This window comes from Scardinius erythrophthalmus, assembly GCF_964197995.2.
Source record: "Scardinius erythrophthalmus genome assembly, chromosome: 23".
Taxonomy (NCBI): Eukaryota; Metazoa; Chordata; class Actinopteri; order Cypriniformes; family Leuciscidae; genus Scardinius; species Scardinius erythrophthalmus.
In genome coordinates, this window is record NC_138243.1 from 23,325,652 (window position 1) to 23,347,852 (window position 22,201).

Below are 22,201 nucleotides of genomic sequence, written 5' to 3' on the forward strand. Positions count from 1 at the left end.
ACGATAGATGAGAGTATTTAAACAGGTTGCATGGGTCACCATCATCCATGTGGTTAGTGACTCCGCCCACCTTCTCCACATCATCCTCGTCCACTTCCAGTAATGTCCCATCATGCTCCAGTCTGACCTTCACTTTCCCCTCTGGGAGAGAGCCCATCTCTGTCTTGAGCTGTGTAGCTATATAGACAAAATGAACATTTGTTACAGGACATTTGAGGATCCAGATCATAATAGGAGTGTTTAATGAACACTATGACTTCACTAACCCAAAGAAAAGCCATCTTTATGGACAAGCCAGACTTTCTCAGTGTTGTACCAGGCCTTCTCTGCAGCAAGCTGCTCCTCCGTCTTCACCTGCAGTAGAGAGTGAGAGAGATAGTCAGAACACACACAAACTGCAAGTAATGTAGATGTCCCGTAACTCTGTGTTGGATTGATTGTGATTCAGTACAGCTTTTCAGTCTGTTATGTTTGTGATATTATAAAGTGAACACTGCTAGCACAATAAATATAAACATAAATAAATATATTGGTAATAAAGCATCTGAATATAATTATAGTAAAGCATCTGCACACAACAAAACTGCATAATAGAGGGAGACAAACACATCTAACCTAAAAAAGAATACAGCAGAGCAATGCACATCATTAGGTTGAAGTCTATAGAGAGGCTGCTCATTGCAGAGCCAATGGGTGGAGCTTGACATCCAGCACCCAATCGCTGGACGTAATGGATGGAGCTAGACGGTTCAACCACACCCAACCCTACCCATAACCCTATCGCTAAACATAACTCCACCCATTTGGTCCACAGAGGTGGCACTGGACTAAGTCAAACTCCACCCATTACGTCAAGAGAGAAAAATTATAAAAAGTTCTCTTCACACACCACAAATAAATCTATAACACACAGAAACGGCAAATTAACCGAATTATCAAATGTGCACACATAGATCAAATTAAAATTTGAATGGGAAACATGCTTCGGTTCAACCAGGAGCTCTGAGGTGATCTGACTCCTCTAATGGCACTATGAGACTCTACCAAGCTGTACACATAAGCAGAATTTCACACAGGCAATGCAGTGGCCAGACCTTAGACAGACTGGCAGCTTCATGTGCAGCCTGCAGGATTGCCACAGGGTCCTCGGCTGCCTTGGTCTGCAAAGGGCCGGGAAAACCAAGAGATCAAATGTCGTAAACACATATCCTCAAAAGATAAATAAACAACAGGGAAAGAGGCAGGTAATAATGCACCTTATATGATTTATATTTTACATGAACATTAGTCAAACCCCCAAATTATTGTGAACTGAAGAGAAATCAAAAGGTCTTAAAGGGGGCCCTAGCGAAAAATATACTAAAATGTATTTGAAATACATTTATTTTATGCCAAGTATACAACAAATACATTTACATATTTATGTACTTAATATAGGGTTAGTGGACTAGGGTTAGTTCACCCAAAATGAAAATTAGCCCATGATTTACTCACCCTCAAGCCATCCTAGGTGTATATGACTTTCTTCTTTAAGTTATATTAAAAGAATATCCTGGCTCTTCCAAGCTTTATAATGGGTGTGAATGGTAACTTGGATTTTGAAGCCCAATAAAAGTGCATCCATTCATCATAAAAGTGATCAATACGACTCCAGGGGGTTAATAAAGGGGTGACTTGATGCATTTTGAAAGAAAAATATCCATATTTATAGCTTTATAAACTATAATGACTGCTTTCCGGTAACCTCCGTACGCGAGTCTAGTTCCGGCTGAAGATTGACCTCTGACCCGATGCATGATGTATTGACGAACGCAGAATCGCAGAGGATTGAGCACACCAAAACAACGGTCACAAATCAGAAGTCTAAAATGAGAATTTTTTAAGGAAAAATGATAGAGGAGCTTGAGTTCGATGCCCAGCACTATTTGTTTGAACCGCAAGGTGCGTCTACTCTCACCTAAGCTTACGCTACTCCTATATACTACGTCATACGTCGGGTCAGAGGTCACTCTTCTGCCGGATTACCAGAAGCTAGAGATGATAGTTTATACAGTTATAAATCACTTCTGAATGCCTTTATTAACCCCCTGGAGCCGTATGGATTACTTTTATGATGGATGGATGCGTTTTTTGGGGGCTTCAAAATCCAAGTTACCATTCACTCCCATTATAAAGCTTGGAAGAGCCAGGATATTTTTTAATATAACTCAGATTGTGTTTGGCTGAAAGAAGAAACGCATATACACCTAGGATGGCTTGAGGGTAGGTAAATTATGGGATCATTTTCCTTTTTTGGGTGAACTAACCCTTTAATAAAACACTTCAAGAAAGAAAGAAAGAAAGAAAGAAAGAAAGAAAGAAAGAAAGAAAGAAAGAAAGAAAGAAAGAAAGAAAGAAAGAAAGAATCTCTGGGGTGGGCATCACTGGAGACCCCTACAGATGAAATCAAATAGGATCAGTGAAGAGTCCGAGTGGCCCTAAGCAAGGTGATTATTTTCAGACCACCTGTAATTTTCATCTGCTTCAGATTAAATAAAATTATACTAACATTGAAACCTACAGGCCTGCTCATACTAAGTTCACTGCAAGACCAAGTCTGACACAATAGTGTTAAAAAAAAAACTAATGTATTAAAAAAAAAAAAAAAAAAAAAAAAAAAAAAAACTAATGTATTAAGAGTTTGAAAGAGGGGTGGGAATTAATAAGTGTTAAACTTCAGCCCACTCCTTTTCAAGCAGCGGTGAATTTTATTTGTTGGATCATCAGTGTTTTTTCAATTATTGTTTTATGTTGTACATACTGTACACTTTTTCACTGTATGCTTGAAAAAAAAATAAATAAAAAAAAAAATAAAAAAAAACAGCAAACAACTGTTAACAGCGGTCAAATCTGAATATCAGCAGTGAGACACAAGCAACAATGACATATCCACTTTCAACAGCCAACTCTCACTGTTGAACACCTTTGTATTACACAAACATCTTGGCAGTTGCGGGACACACACACCTGTTGGTTGGCGACGGTAGAAATCTGAGATGGAAGGCTTTCAGCAGGAGCCGCAGAAGTTTTTGACACTCCTTTCACCTTCACAGACAGCACTAATCAGTGTCCTTGTATGCAAGCAGACGGTCTACAATCATGCCAAAAATGAGCACGATGGGAATCACCACAATAAGGAATTACAACTCTGCGACTGACATGTTCCGCGCCAATGCAATGTTAGTCTGATTATACAGCCAACAAAGTTTCTAATATTTCCATAGGATTTCTACTCATCAATTTGTTTTTAAAGCCAGTGGGGTGTTTAAAGAGATACACCATCCATTTAGGAAAAAAGCACAAAAAGTTGCTTCCAGCAATCATTATTTGCCATGCTGAATTCTTGTAGGCGACAGCTGATTTTAGAGTCATAGCTGCAATCCACTTCAGAGAGTTAAAGTGAGACAGCAATCAAAGTCTTTACACAAGGGTGAGAAAAAGCATTTGACATTAGATATGGAGAGATATTAGTTCTGCCGTGAGCCTCGAGGAGTTTCACACCATTGGCTTGCTGAGCAATTACATGCATTGCAAATCATTCAGAAACACATGCAATCTGTACCTCTGGCTTTCGCACAGCAGAAGTCCGTGGCACAGGAATAAAGCCTGCGGGGGGTGCTAATGGGTCAACTTTGGGCTTGGGGATGAATCCTGCCACCGGGGCAAACGGGTCTCGCTTTGGGATAGGAACAAATCCCACTGGAGGTGCCAGGGGATCAGGTTTGGGCATAGTTTGAGTGGAAGGGTTTGATTTAGGAGCCGGAATGAATCCCGTCGGTGGTGCCAGAGGATCAGGTTTGGGTGTATGTTGAGCGGAAGGATTTGGTTTAGGAGCCGGAATGAATCCTGTCGGTGGTGCCAGAGGATCAGGTTTAGGTGTATGTTGAGTGGAAGGATTTGGTTTAGGAGCTGGGATGAATCCCGTTGGTGGTGCCAGAGGATCAGGTTTGGGTGTATGTTGAGTGGAAGGATTTGGTTTAGGAGCTGGGATGAAACCAGCAGGTGGAGCCAATGGGTTGGGTTTGGCAGCTGGCATAAATCCAGCAAGAAGGGTAAGAGGATTCGGCTTAGAAGGTAAAAAGCCAACAGGAGGGGCAAGAGGGTCAGCTTTAGGAGATGGACTGGTTGCAGGGGCGGATGGTTGGGGTTCCTCTGAGGGCGTCTCACTTTCCCCAATCCTTTCTTTGCTTTCCTCCTGGTTTTCTTTCCGTTCGGCAGCTCTCGAGCGGGAGCGATGCTCTTTAGTCCTTGCACGGCCCATTAGACTGGTCAATCCAAAGGAGAGGGCATCTCCATCCACTGAGCTGCCGGCTTGCTGGGGACGGCTTGTTTTGGGAACAGAAGTGGCTGTCGATGGCTTTTCCTCTGATCTACCTTTGTGCGCCAGGTTCACTCCTCTCCTTGCCGACGTGTCCGACTCCACGCAGCCATGACGTCCATTTATGGAGCCACTGCTTCTCTGGTCTACAATCAGTGGCCGCTCTGGATTCACCACTGTAGACGGTTCACCTCCGTGTCTCTCAGCTGGGCCACTTACCGCCGTCTGAGACTGACTCATGCTGTCCTCACTGTCCGACTGTTCACACAACCCAAAACACACATGTACAGGTCACCACAAAGTAAACACCAGTGAAATAACCCGCTAGCAGCAAGGTTCACATCCCTTGTAACCTACAACAGTACTATTCTGAAGTTCGCAATAGCTTCGGTAAAATTCAACAAGCAACAATCTTTTGGAGTTTCCTGAATTTGCCAACAAATGGGTGTCGTTCTGAATATCAGAGGGTCACTACGCTCTCCAGCCCAGAAGCAAGAAGTACTGAAAGTTAATCTGAAACACACTTTGATTTGCTCTCTTCCACATGGTCAGGCACGTTGCAGTTGTTTTCTCAGCACAGTGAGGCAGGTTAACAGACAAACCCTGTAATTAAGCTCACTGCAGTGTAACGCTGGCTTACAGCCCTAAAACACAACTCTACAGGATCAACCGCACAGCCTTTTTGTAGTCTCTTTTGCACACTATGCACAATTCAGAACCGGTGTATTGCGAAGACCTCACAATCACCTCACACTATAAAATGACACTTTAAAGTGCACATTTAGTTATAAGATACTAGTAATGAGCTCTTATGTGGAGACAGACCTTCATGTCTATCCTGAAGGTGATGATGCTGGTGCTCTTCCAGCTGTGCACCTCCATGATGACTTGCAAACCTCTCACACATTTGCCTCAGACACACACACATCCTCAGCTCAGCATCCTTCTCATGCTCCTTCCCTCTCTTTCTCCCTCCAGCTGCCCCTCCCACTACAACAGTGATTGGAGGACAAAAAGGGCAGGGTGTGATGTCAGCAAACTCTGCCCACTGGAGCACAGCAGCATTACAGTTCCAAACAAACATCCACATACAATCACTCTCACCTCCAACTGAATGATTATCTTAACCCCTGCTTCTTTTCACATTTGAGCATCAGAAACAGTTGAATTCCTTTTATACGGTAATTATAGACAAAGTGTAAGGCTGGAAGCCAACAGCTGTCCTAAAGGAAAAAGTCCACCATTTTCCAAACAAACCCCATCTTTAGCACCTCCTGATGATATATGTGAAGTAAACACACAGATTGTGTTTTAGAGTGAACCACAGCCACAATAACAAATGCAAAGTGCTGGGAGATGTGATCTCGTCTGATCTCAGAACAGACACCCATGTGAAATCCGAGTCATGCAGAAATACAACGCTGCTCAAACACTTACTTTTGCACCTGGGACATTTTCATCTTTCACCTGAAGGGAGGCAGATGGAGACAGTATTAAAGGAGAACTCCGGTCAATTTTAACATTGAGCTCATTTTTTTGTAAATTTGGAGTGCTGTCAGTACAGAGAACAACGACAAAAATCGGTGTTGCCTACACCATGTTATCCTCTTTTTAAAATTTGCACCCTGTTGACTTCAATGGGGCAAGTTTTAAACCTGCTTTTAGCCTCTTAACATCCTTGATGTGTCATTACAAGTGCACAGCTAATGTGAGTGATTCCTTCAGAGTGATCACGGGTGAATCTGACTGCAGTAGATGTGAAAGATATTAATAAAAATTAGGGCTGTACTGCCCTAGTCGATTAGTCGATTAGTTGGTCGATACGTTCTGGTTCGACCAAAATTCTGATTGGTCGATTTTCTGCCGCGTTTATTTCATCAGTTTTGCCGCGCTGAGGCGCGCTCATTTCATCAGGTGGAAAGCACTAACTGCTAATGGGGGTGTTTTCAGAGTACCCTTGTTTCACTGTAACAGTCTGTCTTCAAAACACCCCCCTTGTTTTCACCTTTTTTGGATTAGTCCAACCCAAGAGAGAGCGTCGAGCATAGAAGGTTTGATGCTGAATATTATTTATTTAATTGTGAGAGCGTTTAATAGTCAGTCCTCTTCTAACATGTCAACAACAAAGAAATCGACAGTGTGGCAGCATTTTGTTAAAATTGATAACATGAAAAAGGTCGAATGCAAAGTTTGCAAGCAACAGTTTTCCACAGCTTGACGACAAACATGACATATCATCTAAAAGTGGTAACGTTAAGCTCACTTGTCTGCGTTAGCTTGCCCTGTCTGTTTTGAGTAGGCTATATGAACATATTAGAATTTGCATATTTCAATGTTTTAGTGTGATAACCTAACTTTTTTATTTTTTATTTGGAGCCTAATGCGCAATTGCGCTGTGCTGTTTGTTGTGTTAGTTTTGAGCCTAGGATGCTTTATTTTTCAGTTATGCACTTTATTTCGTTTCTGCTCTTGATCTGGTTTGTTTAATAAATATTATTTTTTTATTAAAGTGGACGTGCCTTTTGTGTTTATTAAGAGTAAAAGCTTTAATTTAATATTAATAGTCTATTCGTGTCTCAGCTGCGACGCTGAGCTCATGTTCAGCCTCGCTCGGTGCGAGGACATGCACGGTGAAATGATAGCGTCTGACAGTTATAACTTATTATAACATATGACAAAAATAATTGTCTAAATTATGTTGCATATTCCTCAACAGTTCTTGTGATGATATCACTAGTTGACAACATAGTACTATTTTCGGAAATCATAAGCTATGATATTGCGCAGGTGCACGTGATGCAGCGCCGTCAGAGCTGACAAACTCGAGTGTCAGACTCATTTCAGTGCAAAATAATTAGGTCAAAAACGATTTAATATACTGCAAATAGCCTACTAGTTGTTTATGTTTATTTAGAATTCATTTAGGCGGACAACAAGGCTACCAAGTCCTGCGCACAGTGCGCATCTAATTAATTTAACGGGTTTTTTTTCTAACGTCATTTTTAGTCGATTTTAGTCGATTTCTAGTCGAAAATTTCAGGACTTCGGTCGACCAAGATTTTCTTTGGTTGAGTACAGCCCTAATAAAAATGATGTTATTTCAGCCATCGCACATACTGTATTTACATCCTGTTTTCGGTCGAAGTCCATAGTAATCGATTGTCGAGTTCACGCGCATATGTTTAGAACCTATGATCACGCACGTGAACTCGACAATCGATTACTATGGACTTCGACCGAAAACAGGAAGAAAATACAGGTATTTGCGCTGGCTGAAATAACATCATTTTCATTAATATCTTTCAGATCTACTGCAGTCAGATTCACCCGTGATCACTCTGAAGGAATCACTCACATTAGCTGTGCACTTGTAATGACACATCAAGGATGTTAAGAGGCTAAAGCAGGTTTAAAACTTGCCCCATTGAAGTCAACAGGGTGCAAATTTTAGGATAACACGGTGTAGGCAACACCGATTTTTGTCGTTGTTCTCTGTATTGACAGCACTCCAAATTTACAAAAAAATGAGCTCAATGTTAAAATTGACCGGAGTTCTCCTTTAAAGATCAGGCCCTCTGACCTGAGACATTGTGCTTGATCATGTCTTATGTGACCTCTGACCCTGCTTTCTCTCTATTCTCCCATTCTACAGTTTAGGCAATGGGGATTCTCATAGAGGCGGAGATGAGGTCAGTTCATTATCCCTCTGTAAGAATAAATTCTAATGCCCGTCTTTACTTTACTAAAGGACGGTACAGCTAAATTATCACATTCATGCACCTAACTAGAAAGTCACTGAATGTCGACAAAGAAGAAATCTTAAAGGTACAATGTACAATTCCTTTTCCACTGGTACTTAACTGAAAAATACATTTTGTGGCGGCCTTCGAAGTTTACTAAGATCCCTTTTAAGTATTTCAAATAAATTGCTTATTTTTAGCATTTTGTAATTATTATTGTAATATAACTCAGACTGACATAAAACAAGATAAAACATGGTGATGGGAAAAAAATTGAGATTGAGCAAAAATGATCTGAATTTTTTTTTTTTTTTTTTTTAGCGAATGCAAAGTTTCTTGCGGGAACACAAACATTTTGCCAGGGAATGTAAAAGCACTGAAATATAGTTTTTCCTCCCATTTTATAGTTTTTGCAGTCCCATTTAGGGGCTCTGTAAAATATTGACCAAACAATCATATATCTTACTCTGTAAAAAAATCGTCTAAACTGAATCTTCTAAACTAATTCTTATTTCACCCGTCCTGAGCGGGCAATAAATGAACAAATTATGAATTAACAAACAGCATAAAACTGTACTTTCCTTTTTCTCCCAAAATGAGAAACGAGATGAGAAGGCCATGGAGAAACAGACAGAGGAGAGGAGAGGAAAGGAAAGGGGAGGAAAGAAAGGCTTTTTTGGTGAGAGGCAGAATACAGGATCGGGAAAATGTAGGCAGTCTTCTCGGTTGAAGTTTTGGGGGTACTAGGACCCTGCGGTGAATGGGTAGAATGAACAGCTACAAGGGAAGAAAAAAGGATGAACATCAAATCTATTAGATGGAGTAAAGGGTAAAGAAGAAGCATCATTTAGGTTTACAACATGACACTCGCTTAGTCAAACAACAAGGCTAGAGAACAATGATGCGGCTTTCCGAAATAAATGAATGTGAATGACGACTGGGGCTGTCAGTCTCAAAAATGACAAACGGCTCAATCATATGACTCATGCTATATTCCAAGCCTTCTAAAAATGTGAAATTTAAGTTGTTATTTAGAGCATGAGGGTGAGTAAATTATGACAGATGGACAAACAAAGATCTAAATAAAGAATAAAGCATCAAGCTTCCCATGGATAAAAAAAAAAACATGCTGGAAGAGCACATTTGTAATGCAAAAAGAACCGGTCTGAAAGTGAAAGTGCAGTTTAAGGCAACAGAGCTTTCATGACACACAGTCACTATAAATAGAGCACATGTGAAGAAGCCACGATGTGAAGTGACAAGCACACACACACACACACACGGCTGTCCCGCAAGCTTTCAACCCTGATTCTTATACCTGTCAAACACAAAGCAGACACATCAGATTCCCTCTGTTATGTTAACCAGTCAGGTAGGCATCCATGGGCAGACGTCTTGAGCGGAGCTCAACGTGGGACAGGACATTACGACATAGACGTCGAGCCGGAGTTCGTGCTCGGGAGGGGGGGATAGCAGCTGTTGCAGGACACAGAGGATATTAATAACCATGTAGACCCCAGTACCCCCTGACCCCCCAACACACACATACATAAACACACACATAACAAACTGGATTCAAACAGCTTAACTGTCCTTTCAGAAAATCCAGTCAAACTCAATTCACAAACTTCATCAAGAGACAACTCTGTTGATGAATGTTTAAATCCCACCACAAGGGGGCAACAACATGTGACTAAACAAAATACTGCTGTTCCTCACAGATCCACCAGAGAGAGACGTTGTGCACGTCTTGATCAGTTCATTTTTGTTAGCCTGACTTAATTAGAGTTACAGACATGGCTTAAGCCTAGTCCCGGACTGAAATGCGTGTTTGAGCTGTTTTAACTGAAAGAAACATTCAAGAAACCACTTCAAACATCCTAGCATTGCGGTAATGACTAGTTTTGCTTCCAGAAAATGTACAGATCTATTTTCAGTAACAAATAGCAAGCTTAACTGATTCACTGTGATTAAAAAGTCTTCAGCTCAAAAGTAAACAGTAAAAGTAATTGTTCATTCTGGTAAAATTTATCAGATTAACTTTATAGAACTGCAATGAGCCTCTGTGATTGGCCAACAGGAACAGGGTGATTTCTGATTGGATGAGCTGCAACTAAATTAATCAATTTAAAACATATTCTGATTAAATGATTCTGCGTCAACATGCATGAATGTTCACAGAAGAAATAACACAATTGTGACTAACTACAACACCGCTACAAACCCACCATGAGGCCTTTTATTCTGGTGGGGTTGTAGACCAGTCCATGCCTGTCATATTGTATCATATCAGCACTCCCAAACAGGACCCAAACAGGCTGGAGTTGTCTATGGAGGACGCGGTGGGCTCCTTAATCTGATTAGCTCCCCGGCGCAGATGGATCCCTTGTCTCTGTGTGGTCTTTCTACAAAATCCTCATGGATCAGTGAATTTCTTCATCTTATCAGCTGTTTTCACTGAAAGCAACTCTTCTGCATTCAGGACTTCAATGCTTTAAATGGACACAATGAAAGACTGATGTTAACTTTATCCAACATTCTTTAATTTCTTAACTATAGCAAATGATTAGAGTAGGCATAAACAGGGGGCAGGACTAAATGGCATACATCACACATATGCACTAACACACACACACATCAAAACTTACATTATTGTTATGATGAATACGGAGTTTAGGAGGGTCTCCAAACAAGAACACAATGTCACATGGTGGGAGGTCTAAAGACTTTTTAAGCACCACCTAGAAGCCTATTCGTTGCTATGGTTAGAAAACGTAGCACCTCCTTCCTTCAAAGCCTGGTTATTCTTAGCCCTTCTTGCTAATCCTATGTTTGTTAATACCAAGTGCTAATGGAGCAGAAAACTGTGCATTTCATCTGCTTTTAAATACATATAAGCTGTATTTTTATATATAATATATAGGCTATACAAAAATGATTTGATTAAATCTAGGATTAAAGCATAGCTAGCATGTAAATGATTAGCATAGCATAATTTGATCCCTGAGGTGAATCCAAGCCATAGATCTTAGTTAAAGAAGATGACATACTGTATTTACAATGTTCAATGTGTCAGAAAACTGGAGCAATGGAGCAGAAAACTGTGCATTTCATCTGCTTTTAAATACATATAAGCTGTATTTTTATATATAATATATAGGCTATACAAAAATGATTTGATTAAATCAAGGATTAAAGCATAGCTAGCATGTAAATGATTAGCATAGCATAATTTGATCTCTGAGGTGAATCCAAGCCATAGATCTTAGTTAAAGAAGATGACATACTGTATTTACAATGTTCAATGTGTCGTATCATCCAGTTGGCATTGAAAATATGTCTTTCTACAAATTTCTAAAAACTGGAAAACACAGGTTGTTTCTATACAAGATGAGGTGGAGACATTCTTCTACGGGCCAAACTACAGGCGGGTTTAAACACCTGCTCCACAAACTCATAACATATTGCAAAGATGCACAAAAAAAACCAGATGTTTCTCTCATTCAGAAACATCCTGAGGGCACGAGGCACGAGGCACGAGCCCTGCGGACAGAAAACAGCAGCATGTCTGGTCTTGCTGCTTCCTTTGCATAGTGATTTCCATAACGTTTAGGCTATGGGAAAAGGTCCTACAAAATGTAAGAATACAAGTGTCATGCTCGTAAACAAAATCTTAAGGAAATTATACAATAAAACCACAATAATTATGGATGGATTACATTCTGTAAATAAAATGAAACATTCCCAAACCTGTTTTTCAAATTTAATAAAAAAAAAAAAAATGTCACCTTTATGAAAACTAAAGCCACACGCCCAAATCAAATTGCATATGCTATGACGACACCAAAAGGCATTTAAAATGCATTTAAAGCATTAAAGTCACCATGCAATCAAAATCGACTATTATTTTTCTTTGCTAAAATACCCAAGTAGTTCAAATAAATTCCTCTCCCTCTTGCAGCGATATCTCTTCTTTGATGATGTGTTTACTGGCGCAAGGGCGGGACAACCTGTCATGAGATCATAGAAATAATCCGATCATCCAATCAATTACCGGTGGACAAAATCAAGTCCCAACAACATTTTCTCTTGTTAGAGAAGCTGTTTCACTTGGAGATGTCACAGTGGAGAAGAAAAGACTAATCACAACTTCTGTGTCATGCCGACTTTAAGAAAGTAAAAGGGTCATTGTTTTGATTCTATGCATTGTGCCGTATTCTGAGGGTGTGAGTATCCAGCAGGTAAGTGACTAACTGGCTGCTCCCATTAACCAATTCACATTTAACGGACTGGTAAACTGGCAGAGCTGGAATCATCCCATGTGCCAACATGCTCACAGTAAGAGCTTGAATACTGGACAGCTTCACACAATCCTACTGCCAAATACCAGTGCAAATCAGCCCAAAAACCACAGCTGGTCGTCACACTGACCCAACAGTCCATAATTATCATCAGCCTGAATAAAGCCACTTCCTGGACCCCTGTGGAGGGCCAAGTCAGTCCAATGACCAGCGTCAATCTCAAGGCCCTCTCAATCTCACGACAGCACTGGGGCGACACTGACAGCTCGAGAAAGACTTCTGGGTCATCGGCCAGGAAACAAAGCGGAGACATAAAGAGAGATTTGACCGAGAGGACGGAGGGACAGCAGACACTGATGACAGACGAAAGACACTTCCTGTATTCAGTGCCTGATGTGCAGCCAACTTAATCTATTACATAATCAAATCTGATACTAGTTAATGAAGCCATTCACAGACAGATTGTTTCAGAGCAGTCAGAGGACATTAATAGTCCACAGGCTGTTGAACCCTATCCGAGCAGACGAAAAAAGAGAGCCATTGAGCCCAAAAATATATAAATAAATAAAAATACAGGACAGTGTTGCCAAAACTGAACTAGAATGCAAACATTGACTGACAGAGCCATGCCGATAATTAACCGTTAGACTGATCGACTGTGGGTTTGTTATTAATGCACAGTTTTTATATAAAATAATATGCTGATTTGGTGCTCAAGAAACATTTTTTATAATTATCAATGTTGAAAAAGTTTTTGCTGTGGGAACCGTGATACTTTCTTTTTAGGATTCAAATAGAAATTTTCAAAAGAACAGCATTAGTTTGAAATAGAAATAATTTATAACACTGTAAATGACTTTCACTTTTGATTAAGTCATTATTTCCTTGCTGAATAAAAGTATTAATTTCCTTTCCAAAAAATAAATAAATAAAAAATCTTACTGACCCCAAGTTTTGGAATAGTGTATTTCATAATTTAAAAGGTTTGACCATAAAATACATAACAGTACTTAAAAATGAAATAAAAATGTTAGCCAGCATAATATAAACCTTTAACACTTTAAGACTACATGTAAATGTAAATCAGCTTAGCTATGATTGGCTAACCTTTATGTATCAGCACAGTTCATCAGGGCAGGCCAATACTGATACTGAATAGGTTTCGATATATAAAGCGTGGGTGGTTTTAGGTTAGCGAACGTCTACATTGTACATCTAACTCTTTTACTTCAAAAGAGCAAGGAAAAACTTTGCCTTTATATGCATTTTTGAAGCATGCTCATGTAGTAACTCTCAGTCAAAAAAGCCCTGAAAGCATTTGTGTGTTCAGATTTCTCAACAGCAGACACACACAAAAGGTTAAGAAGAGCATGTTGATTGATTGATTTATTCATTCATTCAGATGCCAATCCTTCAGTTAAGAGGACCGGAGAGGGTGTGAGGTGACAGTGTGTCTTTAAGTGTGTGTTTCTCAGTACAGTAATGCAGCCAAAACCTGTCTATCTGGAAAACTATCAGCACAAACAATCATACCTGTCAAAAAAATGTACAAGGGCTTCCTGTCACATTCACAGACACTATGACTGAACAAATGCCAAACATTCTATTGTTTAAAAAAAAGGCACACATGCTGCATGACATAAGAGTATCTGCCTTCCCTGAGCATTTCAGTTATGGAGGGAATCGACTACTGATAGTCAGTGTTGATATTGTTATCTCCAGTGTTGACGGTAACGCATTACAAGTAATCAGATTACTTTAAAAAAATATCGCACTACTTTTAAATTTACAACAAAATACCTGAGGTACCTTTTTAAATAAGTAATGCAAGTTACTTTGTTTTCCCATTCATTGACTAATGCCTCTTTTGTCCCCATGTTGAGAGAAATTGTGTGTACGTGCAGAGGTGTTGTGTGTGCTGTGTAAACATGCTGGTTATTGTTTTAGACTATCAGATTTTTATGCAAAACTTGTCAAATAATACAATGAACTAAGTATTTAATCTCAATTTATTAACCAATGTCTTTGCTGCTGACCTTCAATGATCCAATTCAATCATACTAATAAGCAAAAATGACTTTAGATAAACATCATTTGTGTTTCATTTTTAGTTTTTATTGTTGAAGGAAGAGTGTTGAACCAAAGCCACTTTAAGGCAAGCCTTGAAAGTTTGCAACAAATAGTGTAACGCTGCGATACAAAGGGAAGGAGACAAGAGGCCATTGTCAATGTCAATGGAGGAGAGGCTTCACTACGTTGAATAAACTGCTTTTGTGGGAAAACAGCTTAACATTTAATAAATCTACTGCCTATTGGCTAATCTTCAACAAGTTTGCTCTTAAACTTTTGGTTTGGATTGATCTATTTATAGATTTTACACTGAAAAATGCTGTTTTATAGAGAAGTCAGAGACAATTGCGCAACAGGTAGGACTCTAGGTAGGAGTTTCTCATTCATTTCTATGGTACTATCCGTCAACAGTGATTGACCGTCGCACAACTCTGAATGAAATTTAAAGGGATAGTTCACTTTGAAATTAAATTTTGGTATGTTTTAGCTTACCTCAAGGGCATCCAAGATGTAGGTGTCTTTTTTTCCGCAGTAGTTTCAATTTTGATATTTTTAGGTCAAACCGACCGTTCTTGTCTGTCAGTCATTTAATGCAGGTCTATGGTCACTGTCTCAAAGAGCATGCACAGAGTCCGAATTAAAACAATTCCCCGTCGTCCAAATTAAACAATTCCCCATCGTAAGTACACATTGATGGCCTAAGACAAGAAACGAGCGGTTTGTGTGAGAAAACGAACAGTATTTATATCGTTGTTACCTCTTGAACACAACCACGTCCAAGTGATCTGAGGGCGCGGGCGGGTATAGATACATATATATATGTATATATACACTAGATGTCGCCTTGGCTACTGCAGTTCATTGGAACGAAACCGTAGCCAAGGCGACATCTAGTGTAAATAAAAAAATGGAAAACTAATTCAAAATATTAATAAATACTATAATAGTAAATAATACTAAAATAACACTGATAGTGTTGTTTATTTGCATCCAATTAATTTTAGCATCCAATTCAAATGAAATGCATATCATATGCAATTTTTTTTTTTTTTTTTTGCTTTTGAATAAGGTCAAATTAGTTGCATCAGGCAAATTATTTAGATAATTTTAGTTCATTAATTCTATAGATCCTAATTTGCATTGAAAGGAGTGTTAGTGTTTGCAATGTGAAGAATGAGAGTGACAATGCAGCAGCGCTATTTCAGCACATCTAGCACCTGGTTAAACTGGATTACAAGGATTACAATGAAAATAACTTTTTTTTGTACTGAAATACTGAAAAACTGTCAACATTTGAACATATTTTTCATCAATAGATGCAACAAGCAACACATTTCAACACAGAGCTCTCCACGGTGGCATAGTCTAGATTTTTGTATCACAATCTTTATATAGAATAATCGCTTCTAGGCCAATCCCAAATGTGTCATATCTTTTTCTGTACTCGGTTTAAAGTGGGCCAGTAAAAACCCCGGTGGGACTCCTGCCCCCCCCACAGGGTGGGTGAGACTGGCCACTTTATCACAAAGGGTGCACTTCATTACAGCAGGTAACCTTATAAGATCTGATAACATATAATTTGAGACGGCTTGCATGAGGATAAGCATTTTGTATCATTAAATCGAGTATTATTGGTATTTGGTAGCAGGAATTAGGAGAAAACTTGGTCAAGATAACTTGAATGCCCCAGATTCTCAGCCTCTCCTCTGACTGATCCGCTCCGATTTTTCAGTGTTGTCGGGGCAAATTTGCCCAGAGGCATCTAGACTGCATAAATGTAGGCAACTAGGCCCACAGATATCAACAAGAGGACCCATGAAGAAAGTTATTCTAAAGTTTTACCCCTAAAACCCTGGCTTTTTTCTCTGGGTTGGCTATAACATTTTTCTAATGGTCTGGCATACTTGTTGATGGTGTTCTAAAATAACACATTTAGACTTTGACACTGAGATTTTTCTGGTTATCCATTAGCAGAAAGCATCTAAAGGGCTGAGTTCTCTCCACACACACTCCTATTCAAACAGAACAACAGGTTTAGCAGGAGTGTTCGCTGACTCATGTGATCCACGCCACACTCATTTGATTAGCTTGACCAAAACGTTCTCTTTAAACACCTGTCTCTTCCTATTTTCGCACCATTAGATGAAATGCTGTTTGTGTGAAGAGCTGCTCTGTAGGATCAGGCCAGATGCTCTTAGCAGCACCAGGATAAACCTCTTACAGTTTAAAAGGTCAAATGTTACAGTGCAGAAACACAATATTCGATATTTTTACCTCCCCCACATTATTCTACATCACGAATAAACCACTCAATGCACTTTAATCTCTTCACTGAGCTCTGGTTTCCGTGCTGAGCTAGATCAAATTTTGGACGTCAGCCTAAACTAAGTATTTGTTTTTGACCATTTTTTTCTCAATTTGTTAAGATGAATTTGATACAAAATCATTTGCTGTCACATTGGAAATAATGATGTTAAAACATATTTCGAGGTTATATTTCATTCCAAAAAATAATAAATAAATCATTTAAATTTTAACTTTTACAAATAATTATTTTAAATGAATGTTATTTAAAAAATACTATATATATATATGTTTATCTAAAAAAATTGCTGTTATCTAAAAAAAGGCCTTACACTTAAATATATATAAGGGCTTTATTTCTGTAGTGAATGGAAATATAAGTTAAACCAAAAAAAAATGTGAGAAAAAAAATCATATACATATATGAATATAAATATATATGCTATATTTAGACAGCTGAATGCAGTCTACATTACTTAAGGGTTTTTTTTGTGCTTAAATATCAAGCATGTAATAATGGGGAAATGTAACCACCATTGTGACTTCCTATGTGACTTTGTGCTTGTGACATTTATTGTTATAGACAATGGCAGCTGATGTTTTGAAATATCTGAGGAATCACGATGCCAGACGATTAAGAGAAAACAATCGCTGCTGACCACTTCTGCTTTGACCCGGAGCACCTGACCTTGACAGAAATATTCACTATGTTTTCCTTTCTGTTATCAAAAGACCCATCAATGCTTTACGACATAAGACTGAAATATACTAAAAGGGCTGTAGGGCCAACAGAGTCGCCCACATTCTGAAACGGGGCCGTTCTCTCAGCTGTGCCAGGATACAGCGATGAAAATGTGTCAGAAAGCAACTGGGGAATACAGCAAAGCCAAGAGATCAGACAAAGCTGCTGCAAACAGTGAAACAAAGATCTTTACCATTCCAGAAGATGAGATCTACGGCAATATAGTCTAATCCATTTCTACATTTATGCATTTGGCAGAAGCTTACATTGCATTCAAGGTATGCTCTTTATCAGATCATGCATTCTCTGTGAACAGAATCCATGACCTTGGCGTTGTTAGTGTCATGCTCTACTGTTTGAGCTGCAGGAGTGCTTTCTAAAGTAGGGGAAATATCACAAAAAACGCAGTGAACTATAAAAGACTCCCTCGTTCTTGGAACTTCATTTAATATCATAACAGTATGGACGTTTGTTTGCTATTCGTTCCACTCAGATGGAACTCTACACAAATCCAGATGCATTATGGGTAAGACAAAACACCATTAGACAGGTTATTAAACCCCCCGAGCTGTCTCACTGAAACTGTTGACATCATCACCAGCTCTTTGCACAACGGTCTTTTCAGACGTCAACAGAAACACTCATATTGCTCTGAATTCACAGAATACCTCAAGGCTGTAACTGATCTTCCATCTGAAAATGTGCTGAAACAGTATGTACCTTCGGTTTTCCTGAGAAACGGCAAACACATGCCATCCAAATTGCACTTTTAGCTAAAAAACACTTTATTTATCAGACTATACTGACAGTTTCATTGAGTTTTATTGGCCTAAGTGGATAGTGGGGAGACAACAGAAGATGATGCGAAGAAGAAGCACATAATGCAAACCAGACTCAAACCCATGCCTTCCACATTGGCTCCATGGCTCAATGTGTGATTCACACATCACAACTATTCCACATAAGCGACAAACTTGCGTATCTCACCTCATGGTACGGGCCTCTGGTGTTCCTCAACCAGCAGCGGCTCAGCTCACTCAGTTCCACGATGGGCTGCACCTTCAGACACACCATGTCTCCAGACTGCTTGATCATCTCCACGATCTCATCCCTGTTTTTACTTTCCACGTTCCTCCCATTGATCTCTACCAGACGGTCACCTGGCACCAGCCCCAAAGTCAGGTCCTTATTCCCAGCGCCGGGCTCAGCAAAGTGGACCACCTTTCGGTAGGGCGACCCATCGGGCTTCTGGTCCACCATGGTGATACGGCGAAGGGAAAAGCCGAAATCGCCGGTGTTGCGGCGCTGAAGTTCCAATTCCCTTGGCGCAGGAACCTGAGGAGGCGCCAAAGCAGGCAAGCGCAAGTCTGCCGGGAATGTTCGGTCCACTATCTCTGGGACCTGGACATTCTTTACAGGGCTGGTTTGGTGGGGCATATGTAGGGCTGATGGATTGAATACCTTGACCTCTAACTGAGGCGAGGGAACGGTGGAGTTCTGGCCTGATGGTGCGGTCGACCCTGAGGGGCTTTTCTCTGTGCTCTTCTGTGAGAAAGAAAACCGCTCTAAGACTTGTTCTACCTGGGAGTTCTGCCTCGTCATGGAGTCAAACTTGGCCACCTGTTCTTTGACGGAATTCCGGCGGACATCTTGCTCCACCTTAATGTCGTCGCTTGAGCTTGAGGGCGTTACGCTACCCTGAGTGTAGAGTTTCCTGAGGTCCACATCCGTCAGGCTGAGCTCTGTGTTTCGGACCACTTTGATGGGAATGGGGCTGGAAATCTCCAGCTTCCCTTTCAACTCCCGTTTAGAGCTGCTCCGATGAAGATTAAAGAAACCTCTCCTCACGCTCATTTCCTCTAGACTCTTCAGCTCGGCTTGAGACATTCGCTCTTTTTTCTCCTTCTTCTCCTTTTTCTCCTTTTTTGATCCATCCTTCTCCTTGTCTTTATCTTTCTTGATCAAGTGGAACATGGTTGGGCCTAAATGTAGAATCTACCAGATGTTGTTCTCTTCACACCACAGAGATGAATAAAAGCGTTCAGTCATGACCAGCAGCAGTTCCACAGCACCAAGGGCACCTCAGCAACAGGTGAAGCCCTCCTCTAAAACAACAGATTGACAAACACAAGACATGTTTAAGGCTTCCTTCCTTTTGCAGTAGCCTGTAGTAGTAGTTACTACAGTTGAAGTACACAGAGGTGTGTAGTAGTACACCCCATCACATTTCAGCAAACATTTTAGTATATCTTCTCAAGGGACAATACTATAGAAATGAAACTTGGATATATTTAGAGTAGTCAATGTGATGCTTATATAGAAGTATATATTTACTGTCCTCTGAAAATAACTCAACCACACAGACATTATTGTCAAAATAGCTGGCAACAAAACAGATAAATATATATAAGTATGATATTGTGCACAAGACAGCAACAATGTTCATGTCAGTCAATTCAGTAATTCATGGGTTAACTTAGCTTAATAACCCACATAATTTATTAATCAAAAGAGTAAAAAAGTGGACATGTGACGGAAGACCACTGTGTGACGTCACACACTCTCATTGGCTGTTCTTACCTTTCCTGACAGGTACAAAAAACTCGGCTAGAGAGTCCTATAGCTTCTAATCATCGACAACAGTTATACCACGGTTTATACAGTTTTATACATTTAATAAATCAATGACATAAACGTGATATAAAACACAGAACCACAAATTCGTGATGATCTTAAATCGATCAGTTTTCCCGATTATCCAAACAAAACGAGTAGAATGAACCACTTCCTGAAACTCCTCATTTCATCTCCGCCTCAACGCTTCCTCTTTGAATTAAATTAAACTCTATTTTAGAATCTCAAAACTATTTAACCCATTATTTATGATACGAAATCACTTGACCTCGCCTGCAGAATCGTGTCTATCATGTAATGATGAATTCGGCTCTATAAATAAACTACCGGCAGAAACTCTCATTGATTCAGCTCTGAAAGTAAACCTGTTTTTTTTATTATTAAATTTTTTATATATTTGTGACTTTAATATATTGCCCCTTGATGCAGTATTTACACCACATACTCATGCCTGCATTTATATAATTTATTTGATTATATATATATTTCCATATGGCTTTAAGGTGAATGTTTTGGTTCGCGTAATGCGCTTCACTAAGCCTCTTTATTCCGCATAAAAGCAAACAGACAGTCTGTTCACCTGTACAGTGAACTAAAGACAAACACCGCTAATGATAAACATACTTACCGCTGAAACTGATGAAATAGTCTGGCGATCCCCGGTGCGCACTGAACTGCAGCACCGGTCCTGTGGAAACAGTGTTGGACTGTCAGTGGGACGCGCGCACCAGCTGAGCGCGCTCCCGGCTCACTGAGCCCTGCTGGATATGATCCCTTCAAGAAGATTTGAACAAATCAATGGATCCCCTTCTGCATGACTAAGAGACTTTTAGCTTGAGAGATACTTAGAATAAGTTAAAAGTTTAATTTGTCTGATGTACACAGCATAGCACTTTAAAACTGCAAAAAAAAAAAAATTGAATAAAAATTAAACAAAAAGTAGATAAAAAGATAAAGATAATAATTTGTATTATTTGAATTTGATCATTTAAATTAATATGTAGTAATCAAGTAGCCCTAAAAAGAATAATAAAAAAGTATAAATAGGCCATAAGAGTAGAGTGCACACTATTCACATTGTATACAAATACTGTATAATATGATATTAAATAAATTTACAAACAAATTATCATTATTTTATATATATATATATATATATATGCCTACATTATATATATTCTATAAATTCATGTAAACATGATTGTTTTGAAAAGACAATAATTTGTATTAAACATATTTAAAATGTTATTCCTGTATATAATCATGTCCTTTTATAAAAAAAAATTGCATCGCATTATTCTATTGAACATGGCATAGTGATGGTGGTTCAAACACATTTGCATGGCCATAGCGCCCTCCTATGGACTAACTCTCTGACAGCATTAATCCCTCCTGCATGTTTTTATGATTCTCCTGTTACGCAATAATCTACAAAATCTCCATCTGTTGCACATTTGTGATGCATTTTATATTAAATTCATATTAATACAACGTCTCTTGTTCTTGTCTTGGAGCCTGAATAAATCCATAAAGCACAAAGCTTTAGTGGGTTTAGTGGCATAAATTACAATAAAAAAAAAATAAAAATAGTGGGTCCATGCATTTAAAGGGATATTTCACCCAAGTTGTTCCAAACCTGTATGAGTTTCTTTCTTCTGTTGAACTCAAAAGAATATATTTTGAAGAACGACAACCACTGACTTCCATAGTATTTTTCCCCCACTCAATGGCTACCATCAACTGTCTGGTTAACCAACATTGTGTTCAACATAAGAAATAATATATATATATATATATATATATATATATATATATATATATATATATATATATATATATATAATGTAATGTAAGTCTTTCGTGATAATTCATGTACAGTGTAATTCATGTAATTATAGCAACCAGTCTGGGTTTACTACTAGAGTGTTTTTTTTTATGTGTGAAATTCAGCTTTGCCCGTTTCTTCACACCTGACCTCACTGTACTTCCTTCAATCCCAATATTTTGTGCCAAACATAAGCAGTTTAAAAGGTCCTTATACACTAGGATCATC

At 39.1% G+C, this 22,201-nt stretch overlaps 2 protein-coding genes across 2 annotated transcripts in view; both read right to left on the bottom strand.

Annotated features, from left to right (window-relative positions):
* myo18aa (myosin XVIIIAa) overlaps positions 1-10,464 on the bottom strand; it is a 42,689-nt gene extending 32,225 nt beyond the window's left edge. Inside the window, exons 1-9 of the mRNA XM_081353815.1 lie at positions 10,326-10,464; positions 9,416-9,573; positions 8,678-8,874; positions 5,795-5,823; positions 3,602-4,615; positions 3,007-3,084; positions 1,095-1,160; positions 267-354; positions 71-177 (exon numbers count right to left, since the gene is read on the bottom strand). Coding sequence (XP_081209941.1) covers positions 71-177; positions 267-354; positions 1,095-1,160; positions 3,007-3,084; positions 3,602-4,615; positions 5,795-5,823; positions 8,678-8,717 — 1,422 coding nt within the window. The 5' untranslated portion in view covers positions 8,718-8,874; positions 9,416-9,573; positions 10,326-10,464. The remainder of the gene's footprint in view (positions 1-70; positions 178-266; positions 355-1,094; positions 1,161-3,006; positions 3,085-3,601; positions 4,616-5,794; positions 5,824-8,677; positions 8,875-9,415; positions 9,574-10,325) is intronic.
* On the bottom strand, positions 9,943-20,953 carry LOC308683365 (unconventional myosin-XVIIIa-like). Its single transcript, XM_081353818.1, has 3 exons — positions 20,777-20,953; positions 18,502-19,619; positions 9,943-10,589 (listed from the first exon to the last, which is right to left on the bottom strand). Exons 2-3 carry the CDS (start codon positions 19,486-19,488, stop codon positions 10,584-10,586), a joined length of 993 nt encoding a protein of 330 aa, XP_081209944.1. The 5' UTR covers positions 19,489-19,619; positions 20,777-20,953; the 3' UTR covers positions 9,943-10,583.
* Positions 20,954-22,201: the final 1,248 nt, after the last annotated feature.

Excerpts from the sequence above, each read along its gene's own strand:
- LOC308683365 (XM_081353818.1), bottom strand. The coding sequence starts at position 19,488 with ATGTTCCACTTGATCAAGAAAGATAAAGACAAGGAGAAGGATGGATCA.